Source organism: Bombina bombina, chromosome 1, assembly GCF_027579735.1.
Source record: "Bombina bombina isolate aBomBom1 chromosome 1, aBomBom1.pri, whole genome shotgun sequence".
Taxonomy (NCBI): domain Eukaryota; kingdom Metazoa; phylum Chordata; class Amphibia; order Anura; family Bombinatoridae; genus Bombina; species Bombina bombina.
The window spans coordinates 798,709,458-798,728,402 of NC_069499.1; the positions used below are offsets into that span (position 1 = coordinate 798,709,458).

The 18,945-nt window shown below is 38.4% G+C and overlaps 1 protein-coding gene across 1 annotated transcript in view; it reads right to left on the reverse strand.

Moving 5' to 3' along the window:
• The window catches only part of CDK10 (cyclin dependent kinase 10), an 83,729-nt gene that overhangs the window by 36,884 nt on the left and 27,900 nt on the right, over window positions 1-18,945 (reverse strand). The window contains exons 9-10 of the mRNA XM_053699363.1: window positions 11,548-11,607; window positions 2,292-2,415 (exon numbers count right to left, since the gene is read on the reverse strand). Of these exons, the coding sequence (XP_053555338.1) occupies window positions 2,292-2,415; window positions 11,548-11,607 (184 nt within the window). The remainder of the gene's footprint in view (window positions 1-2,291; window positions 2,416-11,547; window positions 11,608-18,945) is intronic.

Consider the following 18,945-nt stretch of genomic DNA (forward strand, 5'->3'; position numbering starts at 1 on the left):
GACTTAACACGTTTGACCCACGCAAGAAAATTCTTTATACAATACACTTAGATAAGTTGCACTTTGTTACGGTAGTATAAATCCTATCTTATTACCTTATAAGTGCCAGTGGTAATCTCCAGTGGTAATCTCCATTTGCACAATCTAATCCTAACCAAGGCCTGACAAAAAGATTGAACGTCAAAAAGATTGAATGCAAGACGTTTATGCAACAAAATAGATAAAGCAGAGATTTGACCCTTCAAAGAACTTGTCGATAATCCTTTTTCCAAACCTTCTTGGAGAAAAGACAAAATCCTAGGAATCCTAACTCTACTTCATGAGTAACCTTTGGATTCACACCAAAACAGATATTTATGCCATATCTTATAATAAATCCTTCTGGTCACAGGTTTACGAGCCTGGATCATGGTCTCAATGACCAATTCAGAAAAACCCAGCGTAAACAGAATTAATCCTTCCTCAGCGGAAGACTCCAAGGTGGTTGAGATGACATGTCCACCAGATCTGCATACCAAATCCTGAGAGGCCAGGCCGGTGCAATGAGTATCAACGATGCCTTCTCCTGCTTGATTCGAGCAATCACTGAAGGAAGAAGCGCAAACGGAGGGAACAGGTAAGCTAGACTGAAGGTCCAAGGAACCGCCAAGGCAACTATTATTTCTGCCTGGGGATCCCTGGCCCTCGATCCGTATCTCAGGAGCTTGGCATTCTGATGCGATGCCATGAGATCTAATTCCGGCTGACCCCACTTGTGGATCAGGCTTGCAAACACATCCGGATGGAGTTCCCACTCCCCCGGATGAAAAGTCTGCCTGCTCAGGAAGTACGCCTCCCAGTTTTTCACCCCTGGGATGTGGATCGCCGACAGACAACAAGAGTGAGTCTCCACCCACTGGATTATCTTGGATACCTCTCTCATCGCTAAGGAACTCCCTCACTTTGCCACTTCCTATCACTAACGCAGGCAAAGAGAATGACTGGGGTGGGAGGGAGAGGAGGAGCTATTTAACAGCTCTGCTGTGGTGCTCTTTGCCGCCTCCTGCTGACCAGGAGGTGAATATCCCATTAGTAATTGAGATGATCCGTGGACTCATCATGTCATAAAAAGAAATTAGGTTTTTAAAATTTGTAATTTAGGTTTTTTATTTTTTTCGTAGTTTTATTAGAATAGTTATGTTAGGTTAATTTAGTTTAATCTTAGTTTTTTTTTTATTTCACAGGTAAGTTTTTATTTATTTTAAGATAGTTATATTGTAACTTTTAATTTAAAGTTAGGGGGTGTTAGGTTTAATAGTTTAATTTAGTGTTTTGTGATGAGGGGGGCCGGCGGTTTAGGGATAATAGCTTTATTTAGTGTTGGCGATGTTAGGGAGCGGCGGAATAAGGGTTAATAACTTTATTTAGTGTCAGGGAGCGGCGGATTAGGGGTTAATAACTTTATTTAGTGTCGGCAAAGTCAGGAAGCGGGGGTTTATGTTGGGTTTAAACTTAATTTTCTTTTCCCCATAGACATCAATGGGGTTGCGTTACGGCGACTTGCCATTCCACGATCGCAAGTGTTAGTTTTGTGCGTTATGGAGCTTAACACACAATAACGCACAGCACAAGGAAGTTTTTCAGTAACTCGTAATGGCAGCGCTATGGAAAGTGCGGTACAGCTCATTTTAGTGCGTTCTTTATGCACCCATTATAGCACATAACTCATAATCTAGCCGAATATTAACTGTATGTAAAACAAGGTAACACAATAAAAATATGTTTAAAAAACAAAAAAACAAAACTTACTTGTTGTCTTGCAAAACAAGCACTTAGAAATGATAAGTGTAGCCACTGCCTATAGTAACATGAGGGAGCAGACATGCTGAGAACTTAAGTTGTATTCTGCCTCTTCTGAGCATAGCCAAAACTACTTTTTTGTCCTGTTTTTTTTTAGCATTTACTAAACATTAAGCAAGCTCATGATAATTTTATGACATCAAGCTAGATATGCCTTTCTGTAGAGCCCCCAGCCCCCTTGTGAGGCTGTGACAAGAAATAATTGACCCTGCACAAATAAAGTTAAAAAAACCCATAAAATCATTTTAAATGATAAATAATACATATTTTTAATTATTTCTAATAAGTTTAACCCACTGCTTAGTGTTTATTTTACCATGAAACAGACTATGATTCATATCCCTTTAAACTCTATCCAAATGACTAGCAGACATATGCAGTCACAATGGTGTGAGATAAAACCATCATATGTAAAAGACACAGTGGAGAATATTAGATAACAATAAACTTACAGGCCATATATTTTCACTTGGTGTTCCCAACAGCTGTATGATCAGGTCTATCTGTTGAATCTCTGAGCTTCCTGGAAGCAAAGGCTTGTGAGCCAAGAGCTCAGCTAGGATACAACCCACTGCCCTGAAAGGGAAAGAAGTGTTACTATCACAGAATGGGAGAGAGGAGTAACAGAAGAGAGATTTCCTCTAGACACATACATTATATAATATGACATTTTAACCATGGTACTTTTATAAAGGAATAAAAGAACTACCTCTTTTGTGATAAAGAACTGGCCAGATTGATGAAAAGGTGATAGAATTGTTGTGCTTTTCTTTATATTATGGGTGACAGTACATGGAGCAGGAGATGACTCTAAACAACTGGGTTAATAATCATCCATTTGGTGATGGGGAGAAACCTCAAACAAAGAAACAAACTGTTCATAAAGAAAACCAATAAGAAAAAGTCCCAGATGAATGGAGACTGGATTGACCGTTAAAATTTAACTTTTATTCGTATTGCAAATAAAATGCAGCAAATGGCTCAATGTATGTATATAACGTCACAGCCAGTGAACACAATCTAATATAAAGTTATGTTGTGCACATCCAACATGTTTGGATGACCTGGTCACTCACGCTGTTTCTGACCTTTACATGTGTAACCGTTACTTGATCGCGTTCACATACACGGATGCCTAATACCCACTAAAAAATATTTTGGCTCCAAAACAGCAAACTAGTCGATGCAGGACACTGAGATAAAAGCAGCAACAGGGTGAGTAACTATTTACTTATTTATTTGTACATGCTTCTGAATGATGTACATACTATGAAACAAAGACATCGACATTGTATTGTTGACTATGATACTGTGACATCTGAATATCTAACGATCACGACTTTTGTTACATCAAGTAACAACATAAAGGGCTATATAGATGGAACTGAGATACGTATCCTATACACACATACTCTACTCCCTAAATGTTGTTATATTAAGTTACTTTATGCTCCCTCCAGTATCACCATTAAAGGGCCATAATATTCGAAAAATGACATGCTCTAATCCGTTAGAGCATGTAATTTTTACGACTATCATCCCTGCTCTACTGTGTATTTAACCCCCGCAAAGCGGTTAAACACACAATAGAAGTGTTGCTGTTCACGACCCGAGGTGCACTGCCGGTCCTAATTGGAACCATGCCGCTGATTAAATAGGCTGTACTAGTCACATGACTCAGATGTGCTAGTAGTGCTGCTGATTGGATCAGTGGCGGGTTCTGCTTGGGACCCACAAAGCACTGTGGGTCCCAAGTAATACTTCACCTGTGTGCTTAATCCCTTTGCAGGCCCTGATATTCAAAACCTCTCCGCTCAGGTGAGATATTCTAAAATGATTCTTCAGCACTGCGAGATCCCTAGTGAAATATTCAAAAGGCAGATTTTGCTTTGCTTTTCTAAGGGACGTTCCCTGCATTTCTATATGTGAAGGAGAGACAAGCCCAGTGCAATGTAGCACTGTATGACAAAAACTCTGCTGCATATACACTTTGTGCTTTCTATTTTATATCAATTTACACTTCAGATTAAATGTTATTACATTTAAACTTTGCTATTTTGTATTTTATCTTGTATACAGCATAGTATTTAGGATTGTTATTTTTCAAATTCTGATTATGCCTTCACAGTTTCTGTGTAACTTTTACAAATGAAGCTCATACTGTGTGTGTGTCTGTATATATATATATATATATATATATATATATATATATATATATATATATGTGTGTGTGTGTGTGTGTCTGTATCTTTTATAAATTAGATTTTATAATTTTATTTAAATTAAAACTGAAAAAATGCTTCAGTTCCTCCACTCTTGTTTTTCCTGTGCCATTGAAACATTGGCAACTAAAATTAGGCAAAAGACATATAAACACATAAATACATATGTATGCATGAGATTTGACTTAACTCTCATGAGATTTCATTGTAAACTTCCTTACACTGAATAGGGAAATAACATGAGAGTGCTGTCCCGGGACAGACATACTGATATGCTGCTTAGAAGTCCTTTACAATGGGATGTGGCTACTGAGAAACTTTTGAGGTAAAATATCTTTATCTATCTTTTTTACATAGAGATGTTCAGGTGATATTTTCTAGTCAGCTTTTTACAGCTACTGCATCACTTTCAAGTGTTTAAACATTTGGGTATTATGGCCCTTTAGGTGAAATCTCATGAGATCACATTAAAAGAATTCATGACCTCAGCACTGCTGATGCTGATTGGCTGCTGTTCACTACTTAATTTTTTTTAAATTTTTTTTAACTGCAGCTGGACAGCAGCTAAAGTATAACTTTTACACAGAACTTACTCTGCTGAGCTGAGGAAGTTGTGAGGTAAAATATCTTCATGTTTTACATAGAGATGCTCAGGTGATATTTTCCTGTCAGCTTTTTACAGTTATACTGCATCAGTTTCAAATGATTTGGCATATGAGTATTATGTCCCTTTAAGTAGATGAAAACATGAACATATTTATGCAATATTCATTTTTAATTAAGTGTTTGAGTATTTACTGTAACTATTTCACATTCCAATTTTCTGCACATAGCATTAATTAGCGCTCCACTTGTAATCTGGCCCTATATGTGCTTAATTTCTTAATTATGGCTTAAGAATGTACTTCAATATATTTTCTTTATTAATGATTAGCTAGTAAAGGGATCTCCTTAATAGCACGGTTGTTAGTTATATTCTTTATCACAAAAGATTGCTTGCTTTCACCTGTATTCTATTGACTAACACTGTACAATCTTTTTCCTACGGAGGAAAAGAGAATCCCAAAATCATTATTAAAGATAGACGGACTGGTTTGGGATTGAATATTTGCATAAGTTAATGTATAAGGAGAACAAAACAGACTTTTACTGAAGTTGAATCTGGTCTGACGTTAGGACTTAAACCTAAATTTCCAGCTTCTTTGTAAAGAAAAAGAACACACACAAACGTTAGTCTAGTAGTCTCTCATTGATCAATTTCATAAAGAAAAAGGATCTGAGCGCCAATATACTTTATATAAATATATTCAATGCCCATATACAGAGATGGTGGAAGCTCTTAATTCCAAGAAAATTGTTTGTGACAAGAGGTCACAATTTAAGGTTGGAGGAAATGAGATTTAATCTCTAGCAACGTAAAGGTTTTTTCACTGTAAGACCAATTAAATTGTGGAACTCATTACCTAAGGAGGTAGCAAATGCCAATACCTTATATACATTTAAAAATGGTTTAGATACATTTCTGTCTAGAAACAGAATTTAGGGATATGATTGCGTGTGTTAAATGGGTCACCTTTTTAATGGGATTAATTTAAACTCAACTGGAGCTTTTATTGTAAGTATATTAAGATTTGTATGGGTTGAATGGACTTCTGTCTTTTCAACCTCATCTACTATGTTACAATAGTTATCAGCCTCAAACACTGTATCACATACTGTAAAGAGCTTGGTGAATAAAAAGTAAATTTATGCTTACCTGATAAATTAATTTCTTCTATGGTACGACGAGTTCACGGATTCATCCTTTACTTGTGGGATATTATCCTCCTGTTAACAGGAAGTGGCAAGAGCACCACAGCAGAGCTGTCTATATTGCTCCTCCTTTAGCTCCACCCCCCAGTCATTTGACCGAAGGTACAGGAAGAAAAAGGAGAAACTAAAAGGTGCAGAGGTGACTGAAGTTTAAAATAAAAAAATATAATCTGTCTTAAAATGACAGGGCAGGCCGTGGACTCGTCGTACCATAGAAAAAATTAATTTATCAGGTAAGCATAAATTTACTTTTCTTCTATAAGGTACGACGAGTCCATGGATTCATCCTTTACTTGTGGGATACAATACAAAAGCTACAGGACACGGATGAACGGGAGGGACAAGACAGATGGTTAAACAGAAGGCACCACTGCTTGAAGAACTTTTCTCCCAAAAATAGCCTCCGAAGAAGCAAAAGTATCAAATTTGTAAAATTTGGAAAAGGTATGAAGCGAAGACCAAGTCGCAGCCTTACAAATCTGTTCAACAGAAGCATCATTTTTAAAAGCCCATGTGGAAGCCACTGCTCTAATACAATGGGTTGAGCTTGTAGGTATAATCAGATCTCATTACTGTATCACATTGTGCACGTATACATGCTTCTTTATCTTATATCTGTCCATAAAACAATCACCAGTACCTTGAGAGAACAATGGAAAATCAACATTGTATTACCTTATCTCTGCTATATCCAACTGGAAGTGTAATTTCTTCTGCTGGCTGTGTTTACAAAGCTTATCTATAGCTGGTACGCGCGGCCACAAACTTTCAGAATAGGTGGGGATACCACATGCTAAATCAACCATTTCAAATGCCAATATAAGGGTAAAGGAGCTACTTGTAAACAATTTAATACACTCCAGCAGGTAAAGTGGATCATTGGGAACAAATTAAAGGGGAGAAATTTTTTGAGTAAACTGTCCCTTTAAACACAGGCGACAACGTCTGGAACATCTGCTTGTGCAGTAGAATTGATAAAGCAGATATCTGTCCCTTTAAGGAACTAGCTGATAGCCCCTGATCTTACTCCATGAGTAGCCTTTGAATTCGCACCAATAAAGATATTTACGCCATATATTATGATAAATTTTCCTAGTGACAGGCTTTCGAGCCTGAATCAAGGTATCTATGACCGACTCAGAGAAACCCCGCTTGGATAAAATCAAGCGTTCAATCTCAAAGCAGTCAGCCACAGAGAAACTAGATTTGGATGCTGGAACGGACCTTGAATCAGAAGGTCCTGTCTCAGTGGCAGAGTCCATGGTGGAAAGGATGACATGTCCACCAGGTCTGCATACCAAGTCCTGCGTGGCCACGCAAGTGCTATCAAAATCACCAAAGTTCTCTCCTGTTTGATTCTGGCAATCAAACGAGGAAGGAGAGGAAATGGTGGAAACACATAAGCCAGGTCGAACGACCAGGGTACTGCTAGAGCATCTATCAGTACTGCCTGAGGATCCCTTGACCTGGACCCGTAACAAGGAAGTTTGGCGTTCTGACGAGATGCCATGAGATCCAATTCTGGTGTGTCCCATTGCTGAATCAATTGTGCAAACACCTCCGGATGGAGTTCCCACTCCCCCGGATGAAAAGTCTGACGACTTAGAAAATCCGCTTCCCAGTTCTCCACTCCTGGGATATAGATTGCTGATAGATGGCAAGAGTGAGTCTCTGCCCATCAAATTATTTTGGTAACCTCTATCATCGCTAGAGAACTCTTTGTTCCCCCTGATGATTGACATATGCTACAGTCATGATATTGTCCAACTGGAATCTTATGAATCTGGCAGAAGCCAGCTGAGGCCACGCCTGAAGCGCGTTGAATATCGCTCTCAGTTCTAGAATATTTATCGGCAGGAGAGCCTCCTCCTGAGACCACAAACCCTGTGCTTTCAGGGAATTCCAGACTGCACCCCAGCCTAATAGGCTGGCGTCCGTCGTCACTATGACCCATGCTGGCCTGCGGAAACACATTCCCTGGGACAGATGATCCTGAGACAACCACCAAAGAAGAGAGTCTCTGGTCTCTTGATACAGATTTATCTGAGGAGATACATCTGCATAATCCCCATTCCACTGATTATGCATGCATAGTTGCAGTGTTCTGAGATGCAAGCGAGCAAACGAAACTATTTCCATTGCCGCTTCCATTAGTCCGATTACCTCAGTCCACTGAGCCACTGACAGCCGAGGAATGGAATGAAGAGCTCGGCAGGTGGTTAAAATCTTTGATTTCCTGACCTCCGTCAGAAAAATTTTCATGTCCACCGAATCTATCAGAGTTCCCAGGAATGGAACTCTTCTGAGAGGGATAAGTGAACTCTTTTTTACGTTCACCTTCCACCCGTGAGATCTTAGAAAAGCCAACACGATGTCCGTGTGAGACTTGGCTAGTTGGTAAGTCGACGCCTGAATTAAGATATCGTCCAGATAAGGCGCCACTGCTATGCCCCGCGGCCTTAGAACCGCCAGAAGGGACCCTATCACCTTTGTGAAAATTCTGGGAGCTGTGGTCAACCCGAAGGGAAGAGCCAAAAACTGGTAATACTTGTCCAGAAAGGCGAACCTGAGGAACGGGTGATCTTTGTGGATAGGGATGTGTAGATACGCATCCTTTAAGCCCACGGTGGTCATATATTGACCCTCCTGGATTGGTAAAATAGTCAGAATGGTCTCCATCTTGAAGGATGGGACTCTGAGGAATTTGTTTAGGATCTTGAGATCTAAAATTGGTCTGAAGGTTCCCTCTTTTTTGGGAACCACAAACAGATTGGAGTAAAACCCCTGCCCCTGTTCTGCTTTCGGAACTGGGCGGATCACTCCCATGGTATATAGGTCTTCTACACAGCGTAAGAACGCCTCTCTTTTTGTCTGGTTTGCCTGACAATTGAGGAAGATGGAATCTCCCCCTTGGAGGAGAATCTTTGAAATCTAGAAGATACCCCTGGGTTACGATTTCTAAAGCCCAGGAGTCCTGAATGTCTCTTGCCCAAGCCTGAGCAAAGAGAGAAAGTCTGCCCCCTACTAGATCCGGTACCGGATCGGGGGCTACCCCTTCATGCTGTCTTGGTGGCAGCAGCGGGCTTCTTGGCCTGTTTAACTTTGTTCCAAGTCTGGTTAGGTCTCCAGACTGACTTGGATTGAGCAAAATCCCCCTCTGGTTTTGCAGCAGGGGAAGAGGTAGAGCGACAACCTTTGAAGTTTCGAAAAGAACGAAAATTATTTTGTTTGGTCCTCATCTTATTTGTCTTATCCTGAGGAAGGGCATGGCCTTTCCCTCCAGTGATGTCTGAAATGATCTCTTTTAGTTCAGGCCCGAATAGGGTCTTACCTTTGAAAGGGATGGCTAAAAGCTTAGATTTTGATGACACATCAGCAGACCAGGACTTAAGCCATAACGCTCTACACGCTAAAATGGCAAAACCTGAATTATTTGCCGCTAATTTAACCAGTTGAAAAGCGGCATCTGTAATGAAAGAATTAGCTAGCTTGAGAGCCTTAATTATATCCAGAATATCATCTAATGGGGTCTCAACCTGAAGAGCCTCCTCCAGAGCCTCGAACCAAAATGCAGCTGCAGTAGTTACAGGAACAATGCACGCTATAGGTTGGAGAAGAAAACCCTGATGAACAAATATTTTCTTAAGGAGACCGTCTAATTTTTTATCCATAGGATCTTTGAAAGCACAACTGTCCTCAATAGGTATAGTTGTACGCTTAGCCAGGGTAGAAATAGCTCCCTCCACCTTAGGGACCGTCTGCCACATGGTGACTGATATGGGAAACATTTTCTTAAAAGTAGGAGGGGAAGCGAACGGAATACCTGGTCTATCCCACTCCTTAGTAACAACGTCCGAAATCCTCTTAGGGACCAGAAAAATATCAGTGTAGGCAGGAACCTCTAGAAATCTGTCCATTTTACACAATTTCTCTGGAACTACAATAGGGTCACAATCATCCAGAGTCGCTAAAACCTCCCTGAGCAACAAGTGGAGGTGTTCTAGTTTAAATTTAAAAGCCGTCATATCCGAGTCTGTCTGAGGGAACATCTTTCCTGAATCAGAAATCTCTCCCTCAGACAGCAAATCCCTCACCCCCAACTCAGAACATTGTGAGGGTATATTGGATATGGCTAATAAAGCGTCAGAGGGCTCAGCATTTGTTCTCACACCAGACCTACTGCGCTTCCCCTGCAACCCAGGCAGCTTAGATAAAACCTCTGTGAGGGTAGTATTCATAACTGCGGCCATATCTTGCAGGGTGAAAGAATTAAGACGCACTAGAAGTACTTGGCGTCGCTTGTGCAGGCGTTAATGGTTGTGACACTTGGGGAGAGGTAGATGGCATAACCTGATTCCCTTCTGACTGAGAATCATCCTGCGACATACTTTTAGTAGTTAAAATATGTTCTTTGCAATTTATTGACCTTTCAGTGCATAAGGGACACATTCTAAGTGGGGGTTCCACAATGGCTTCTAAACATATGGAATTTGAATTTCCTCAATGTCAGACATGTTGAACAGGCTAGTAATGACTACAGACAAGCTTGAAAAACACTTTATTTAGTGAAAAAACAACAATCTTAAAAAACGGTACTTCGCCTTTAAGAGAAAAAAAGCATACACATTCTGCAAAACTGCTTTAAAATACACCAAACTTTCCAAATTTTTGATAGCAGACTCAATTTGTGCAGTTAAGTTTGCCCCACAAGAAATTAAAACATTTAACCGTTTAATGTGCAAACCGGATTGAAATAAGGCCTAAATCCGGAAAAAAAACACCCCCAGCGCCTACCTGCCCTCAGGGATAGTAAATATGGGGTTAAAGCTTCGATTTGGCCCAAAACATTCACAAGGACCCTCAGGAGTTGGAGCTTGCTGAGTGAAAACAACTGCGCATCTGAGGCACGAAAATATGCCCCGCAAATCTCACTCAATGTCTCTACAGCCTCAAAGAACTGCACCACAGCGGTTTTAAACTAGCCATGTGGGTTCTGAGACCCAAAAAATAAGCCAAGTGTACCCTCAATAAAGTTTCCCAAAAAACGTTATTGCCCACAAAACGTTAAAAGCACTCCCAATTATAAAACGTTTGCCCACAAACATTCAAAAACTCAGTGTCAACCATTTTTTTAATTAGCCCCTTATTGCAAGCTTAGTAATGCCCTTCTATAGCTCTTGGGATTACTGCTTACCCTTACCCTTACCCTCATGGGGATACTGTCAGCCTTTCTGAAATACACAGTCTCTCCAGAAAAAATGCCATGAAAACGTTCCTCACACTGAAGTTTCCTGCACTCCTCAGCCTCTGTGGGAACTGTACTGGATCTTAGTGACAAATGCTAAGATCATCATCCTCCAGGCAGAAGTCTCCATCCATCTGCTGCCTGAGAGTAAATAGTACACGCCAGTACCATTTAAAAAAAAAAAAAACTCTTGCTTGAAGAAATTAAAAACTAATATTTTATCACCTCTTTCACTTTACCCTTCCTAGTACTTAGAGTAGGCAAAGAGAATGACTGGGGGTGGAGCTAAGGGAGGAGCTATATAGACAGCTCTGCTGTGGTGCTCTTTGCCACTTCCTGTTAACAGGAGGATAATATCCTACAAGTAAAGAATGAATCTGTGGACTCGTCGTACCTTATAGAAGAAATGGAATATACACTTATACTTACCACATGTCTATAGCTATAGTCTGTGTTGTGCATCCCAACAGCAATTCAGGGGCACGATACCTGAAAATTCAATGCAATGGAAAACTGAGCTGACTGATTTCAGATAAATCGTAATTACATATACCAGATATCAGTATGAACCTATCATTCAGTGACATTCAGTAACTTCTTTATCAGACAACATGAAGACTACAAATTCAAATTATCACTCATTCAATCAGAAAAAAAAAAACTATCAACCGATAATATATAATTGAGAATTTTAGTTTAACTAAATTAAATTATAAAGATTCACTTCTTCCATGCGTTTTAACAGCATAGAAAAGCATGATTAACAATTGGAAAATCTACTGTGAAAAAGGGCGGAATCTGGAAGTCCGAGAGATGAGAGCTGACTCCCATAGAAAATAATGAAGCTATCTGGGATAGAGCATCTCTCAGAGTGTGAAGTTAATAGGGGAGTACCTGGCACTGATATAAATTCTCAGTTTTCGTTCAGCAAATGCAAATTAAACTGAAATGGTTTTACTATAGTTTTACTTGCTTTTTCCTGTAGTTAAGTATATATTACTTTTATTTCAGTTAAGTGTATTGCGAACATTAAATAAACATCACCTGAATATAGCTGGATAGATAAATCAGTTAGATCTGCAGGTGTAGGATGCTTAGAGAATTGACATGAGCATTGTGACAGAGAGATAAAAATTGTAAGGTCTATCTCACAGAACAAAATACAAAAAGGGTAATGTGTTTATTAAAAGATACACAGAAAAATTGGTCTTTGTTGTCCTCTAACAGAAAAGTACAAAAACATAGAGTATATGTGGACCGTAAGGATAGGTAAACTAAAGAATGCATTTATGCACAATGAGAAAAATAGTAAAATTTATAACAAACTTTATTGATATATTCACATTAAAACAACAGCAAAAAAACAGTCTGCTGCCCTACTTGTATTAGAAACACTACATCACTTGAAACTGTGATTGATATCAATGTTACTCTAAATTGTTGCTTCTCTTAACACATATTGTCTTAGTTAAAGGAGGCAGGGGGGAATAGTACTACTTTGCATTAATTATGTATTGATAATTGATACAAAGTGTGTGTTAACATCAACTAGATCAGGGTTCTTCAAACTTTTTTCCCCAAGACCCAGTGCCATAATAATAATATATGTTGGCGCTCTACAAATACCTGATAATAATAATACCTTTACACACAATTTCAAATAACACAAACACACACCACACACCCCAAATAACACACACATTAAAATAGCACACATACCACACACACACTAAAATAGCACACATACCACACACACACTTATATAAAACGCACACCCACACTTATATAAACACACACACACCAGACACAAGTCTCGAGCCAGTAAACATTGTGTTGCGACCCAGTAATGGGTCCCGACCCGTAGTTTGAAGAACCCTGAACTAGATAAATTAGAAAGAAACCCAAACATTTTCTTTCATGATTCAGATAGAGAATAAAACTTTCTAATTTACTTCTATTATATAATTTGTTACATTCTCTTGGTATCATTTGTTGAAGGAGCAGCAATGCACTACTAGTTTCTAACTGAACACATGGGTGAGTCAATGACAATCAGTATATACATGCAGCCACCAATCAGCAGCTAGAACCTAGGTTCTATGCTGCTCCTGAGCTTGCCAAGATAAACCTTTCAGCAAAGGATAACAAAAGAAGGAAGCAAATTAAATAATAGAACTAAGTTGGAAAGTTGTTTAAAATTATATTCTCTATTATTTAGATCACACAAAACCCAAACTCTCACGATTTTTTTCCCCTTACTATCTAACCACAGATTTAAAATTTAAAAACTGGCTGAGAAATAAGCTCCTTGAATATGCTAATTTCAATAGTGACTATATACAGCGCCCAAATATATTCTGGGAAACTGCAAAAGCAGTGCTCAGAGGTGAAATTATCTCTTATATAGCTATTTTAACTAAGAAAATGAGAACAAGAGAAAGAGAAATGATCAACTCATTGATTAGCTCTTATAACCGCTTTTTACTCGAAAAGTCTCCCCTAAATTGGGCAAAATATATTCGCGCTAAAAGCGCCAGAGATACCTTTATAATGACTCAAGAAACTCACAAGGACCTTAGACTCCAGGCCAAACTATACAGATTTGGTAATAAATCCGGAAAAATGTTGGCTAAATTGGTTAAAAACGAAGGAAAAAAACCTTCTATTGAAAAACTCCAAGATAAAGGGAAACAACTTTCGAAGCCTGAGCAAATCTCTAATTTATTTTTAAATTATTTCCAAGACTTATATACATGTAAAGGTTATGACATAGAGAAAGCCTCTGACTTCTGGAGCCAAATTATACATCCAATAGTCTCGGCTGAAGAAATTACTAGCCTCAACTCTCCTATTACAAAGGAAGAGATAGAGAGAGTCATTCTTAAACTTGCCACTAACAAAGCAGCTGGTCCGGACGGACTACCAAACGAATTCTATAAGATTTTATCAACAGATATAGCACTCTACTTAGGTAATCTATATAACAAGATCTATATTGATAACGAACCAGTTTCACCTTCTTTTTCTTCATCCTATACTACTTTGATCTTAAAACCAGGGAAAGATCCAACGCAAAAAGAGTCATATAGACCAATTGCGTTATTAAATTCAGATTATAAAATTCTATCTTCCATCTTAGCAAATAGATTACAGACCATTTTAGCAAAAATAATACACACGGACCAAGCAGGATTCCTAAATAAACGTAACTCTGCGGCAAAGATCCGAGAGCTCCTTGTCACTTTAGATTATATTCAGAACTCATCCCCTCCATCGGCGGAGAAAGAGGGCCTCCCGGACTTGGCCGTACTATCAATTGATGCAGAAAAAGCATTTGATTCGGTAACTTTTAGCCATATAACAACTTCTTTAACAAAATTCGGGATCATTGGCAATTTTCTTAAATTTATAGAAAACCTACATAACCAATCTCACACAAGTCTAATAATAAATGATATCATCTCTCTCCCGATTGCTATAGACAGAGGCACGCGCCAGGGCTGCCCTCTCTCTCCGCTTCTTTTTGACATAGCCATCGAGCCATTAGCAATTATGATAAGGGAATCACTTAATGGCATAAAAATTCGTAAGTGTGAGATGAAAGTTGGACTGTATGCTGACGATCTCTTGATCTATCTATCCAACTCCAAGCTAAACATACCAAAACTTATTCAAATAATTGACCACTTTGGCTCCTTTTCAGGTTACAAGGTGAACAAGTCAAAATCCGAAATACTTTGGCTCAGAAAAAACAATACCTCCATTTCAGATATTCCTTTTAAGGTAGTCACAGACTCCTTCAAATATCTAGGTATTCATATACCAAGCAATATAGGGGACCTTTATAAAATTAACATATCTCCTATGCTAACTTATATCAAGGAGAAACTTAAGCTCTGGCAGGACTTACCCCTATCAATATCAGGCCGAGTAGAATTATTCAAAATGACCCTCCTCCCGAAACTTTTGTATATTCTACAAAATGTACCACTAATTCTATTATAAAAAGACGTCCGTTTACTCAATACTGCAATTAGACAGTTTATATGGCAAAGGAAAAAAAACAAAATATCTCTTGCGAAACTTGTCACACCACGAGAATATGGAGGTTTAGCATTACCAAATATCAGATTCTACAACTTTAGTTTTTTAGCTCGTATAGTAGCTGATTGGATCTTTACCAAAAATTATATATTAAATAATGAGCTTGAACTAAACATATGCAAACCATATCTCCCTGCAGCTATGATACACTCTTCACCTAAGGATATCCCATCAGAGATTAAAGGTCTCAAAACTATACTGAACCCGATGAAGGCTTGGTGGAAACTTTCCAAGCTTCTCTCATTAACCACTACTGTATCAAATTACCTCCCCTTGATAGGGAATCCGCGATTTCAAGCAGGTATAAACTCAGAAGTCTTTAACAGGTGGCATAATAGCGGTCTCGATAGAGTGCATTATTTAATAGAAAAAGACAGAAAATGTGTTAGGACATTTGCGGAATTAAAAGCAAAATTTAACCTCCTTAATAAAGATTTTTTTGCATATTTGCAAATAAGGCATTTCATTACAGAAATAATTGGAGAGGCAGGATGGTGCTGGGAGCTGGGTCAACTGGAAAACTGGTTAACTCTTAATAAAATTGGATGCATGTCCATTGCCCCATGTTATCACATACTTGGGGCCAGCAAAGGCGCCCCTATTCTGGATAACATGGCAAGGGCATGGAATACCTTAGTCTCCCAGAATAACATTGAGTCAAAAATCCTTCAATTATCAATTAATAAAGTAGCAAGAACTACGTTATCAGCCACTTGGAGGGAGGCACATCTAAAGCTTCTTCATAGAGCATATTTCACCCCGGAGAAAGGTCTCAGAGTCCACAATCAAGAATTTAATAAATGCCCTAAGTGTTCTTACCCTGCGGCAAATCTGACGCACATGTTCTGGCATTGCCCAAAAATAAGAGACTTCTGGAAAAAAATAGAATATTGGCTTAAAACGATATTAAAGATAGAAACACTGAATCTATCACTGTATCAAATCATATTCTGTCTACCGACAGAAGGTAACTTCCAGACTAATGAAAAAATAATAAATCTTTCCATTTTAGCTTCCAGATATTTGATTTGCAAAAAATGGAAGTCTAGAGCCTTGCCGACGATTCCTGAAGTCAGAAATTACTTAAAAAAGCAATGTGTACTGGAACAAAAAGATACTAATATTGATAAGGAAATAGATATAAGGAATTTTTTCAATAAATGGGCAATATTCATAAAGACACTTCAGGAGACAGAAATAGATTATTTGATTTTCCCCTTTAAAAACTCAGAGATTGTTCTTTTAGGAATTTGGTAGAGGGGGTGAGGGGCGGAGATTAAACGGTCTTCTTTATTATTTTTTTTATTATTTTTTTTTTATTTTTATTTTTTTTAGTTTTGTATATATGGTTTTGATGAGTTATATTTTGATTGTTCTTAGTTTTTGTTGAGATGTCTAAGGGATAAAAATTCAAAAATCCCCAGCAATATATATGTTATTTTTGATGTAATGACATAACCTTGTGAGATATTGATAATATTAATATTTTACTTTTTTCTCTCAGTATTATTTGGTTTATTGTATGCCATGTTACTTTGGAAACATCGGGCCCTGTGTGGCGCAAGATGTGGATTTAAACTTTTTTCTTTTGTATATACTGCTGGTTGTAAATAAAAGTTATAAAAAAAAAATATATATATATTCTCTATCTGAATCATGAAAGAAATGTTTGGGTTTCATGTACCTTTAAAGGGACACTGAACCCAAATTTTTTCTTTCGCGATTCAGATAGAGCATGATATTTTGAGCAACTTTCTAATTTACTCCTATTATCAAATTTTCTTCATTCTCTTGTTATCTTTATTTGAAATGCAAGAATGTTAGTTTAGATGCCGGCCCATTATTGGTGAACAACCTGGGATGTTCGTGCTGATTGGTGGATAAATTCATCCACCAATAAAAAAGTGATGTCCAGAGTACTGAACCAAAAAAAAAAAAAGTTTCAATGCCTTCTTTTTCAAATAAAGATAGCAAAAGAACGAAGAAAAATTGATAATAGGAGTAAATTAGAGAGTTGGTTAAAATTGCATGCTTTATCTGAATCACAAAATCATTTTTTGGGGTTCAGTGTCCCTTTAATACTAATTAAAAGGAAGAATATGTTTGATTTAAATGTATCTAGTTGATGTTAACTCACGCTGCGTCTCATAACTATATTAATAAATAATTGAAACAAAAACATAATTTATGCTTACCTGATAAATTCCTTTCTTCTGTAGTGTGATCAGTCCACGGGTCATCATTACTTCTGGGATATTACTCCTCCCCAACAGGAAGTGCAAGAGGATTCACCCAGCAGAGCTGCATATAGCTCCTCCCCTCTACGTCACTCCCAGTCATTCGACCAAGGACCAACGAGAAAGGAAAAGCCAAGGGTGAAGTGGTGACTGGAGTATAAATTAAAAAATATTTACCTGCCTTAAAAACAGGGCGGGCCGTGGACTGATCACACTACAGAAGAAAGGAATTTATCAGGTAAGCATAAATTATGTTTTCTTCTGTTAAGTGTGATCAGTCCACGGGTCATCATTACTTCTGGGATACCAATACCAAAGCAAAAGTACACGGATGACGGGAGGGATAGGCAGGCTCTTTATACAGAAGGAACCACTGCCTGAAGAACCTTTCTCCCAAAAATAGCCTCCGATGAAGCAAAAGTGTCAAATTTGGAAAATTTGGAAAAAGTATGAAGCGAAGACCAAGTTGCAGCCTTGCAAATCTGTTCAACAGAGGCCTCATTCTTGAAGGCCCAAGTGGAAGCCACAGCTCTAGTAGAATGAGCTGTAATTCTTTCAGGAGGCTGCTGTCCAGCAGTCTCATAAGCTAAACGAATTATGCTACGAAGCCAAAAAGAAAGAGAGGTAGCGGAAGCTTTTTGACCTCTCCTCTGCCCAGAGTAAATGACAAACAGAGAAGACGTTTGTCGAAATTCCTTAGTTGCCTGTAAGTAAAATTTTAGAGCACGGACTACATCCAGGTTGTGCAGTAGACGTTCCTTCTTTGAAGAAGGATTTGGGCATAAAGAAGGAACAACAATCTCTTGATTGATATTCCTGTTAGTAACTACCTTAGGTAAGAACCCAGGTTTAGTACGCGGGACTACCTTATCCGAATGAAAAATCAAATAAGGAGAATCACAATGTAAGGCTGATAATTCAGAGACTCTTCGAGCCGAGGAAATAGCCATTAAAAATAGAACTTTCCAAGATAACAACTTTATATCAATGGAATGAAGGGGTTCAAACGGAACGCCCTGTAAAACATTAAGAACAAGGTTTAAACTCCATGGTGGAGCAACAGTTTTAAACACAGGCTTAATCCTGGCCAAAGCCTGACAAAAAGCCTGGACGTCAGGAACTTCTGACAGACGTTTGTGTAACAGAATGGACAGAGCTGAGATCTGTCCCTTTAAAGAACTAGCAGATAAACCCTTTTCTAAACCTTCTTGTAGAAAAGACAATATCCTAGGAATCCTAACCTTACTCCAAGAGTAACCTTTGGATTCACACCAATATAGGTATTTACGCCATATCTTATGGTAAATCTTTCTGGTAACAGGTTTCCTAGCCTGTATTAAGGTATCAATAACTGACTCAGAAAACCCACGTCTTGATAAAATCAAGCGTTCAATTTCCAAGCAGTCAGCTTCAGAGAAGTTAGATTTTGATGTTTGAAGGGACCCTGTATCAGAAGGTCCTGTTTCAGAGGTAGAGACCAAGGTGG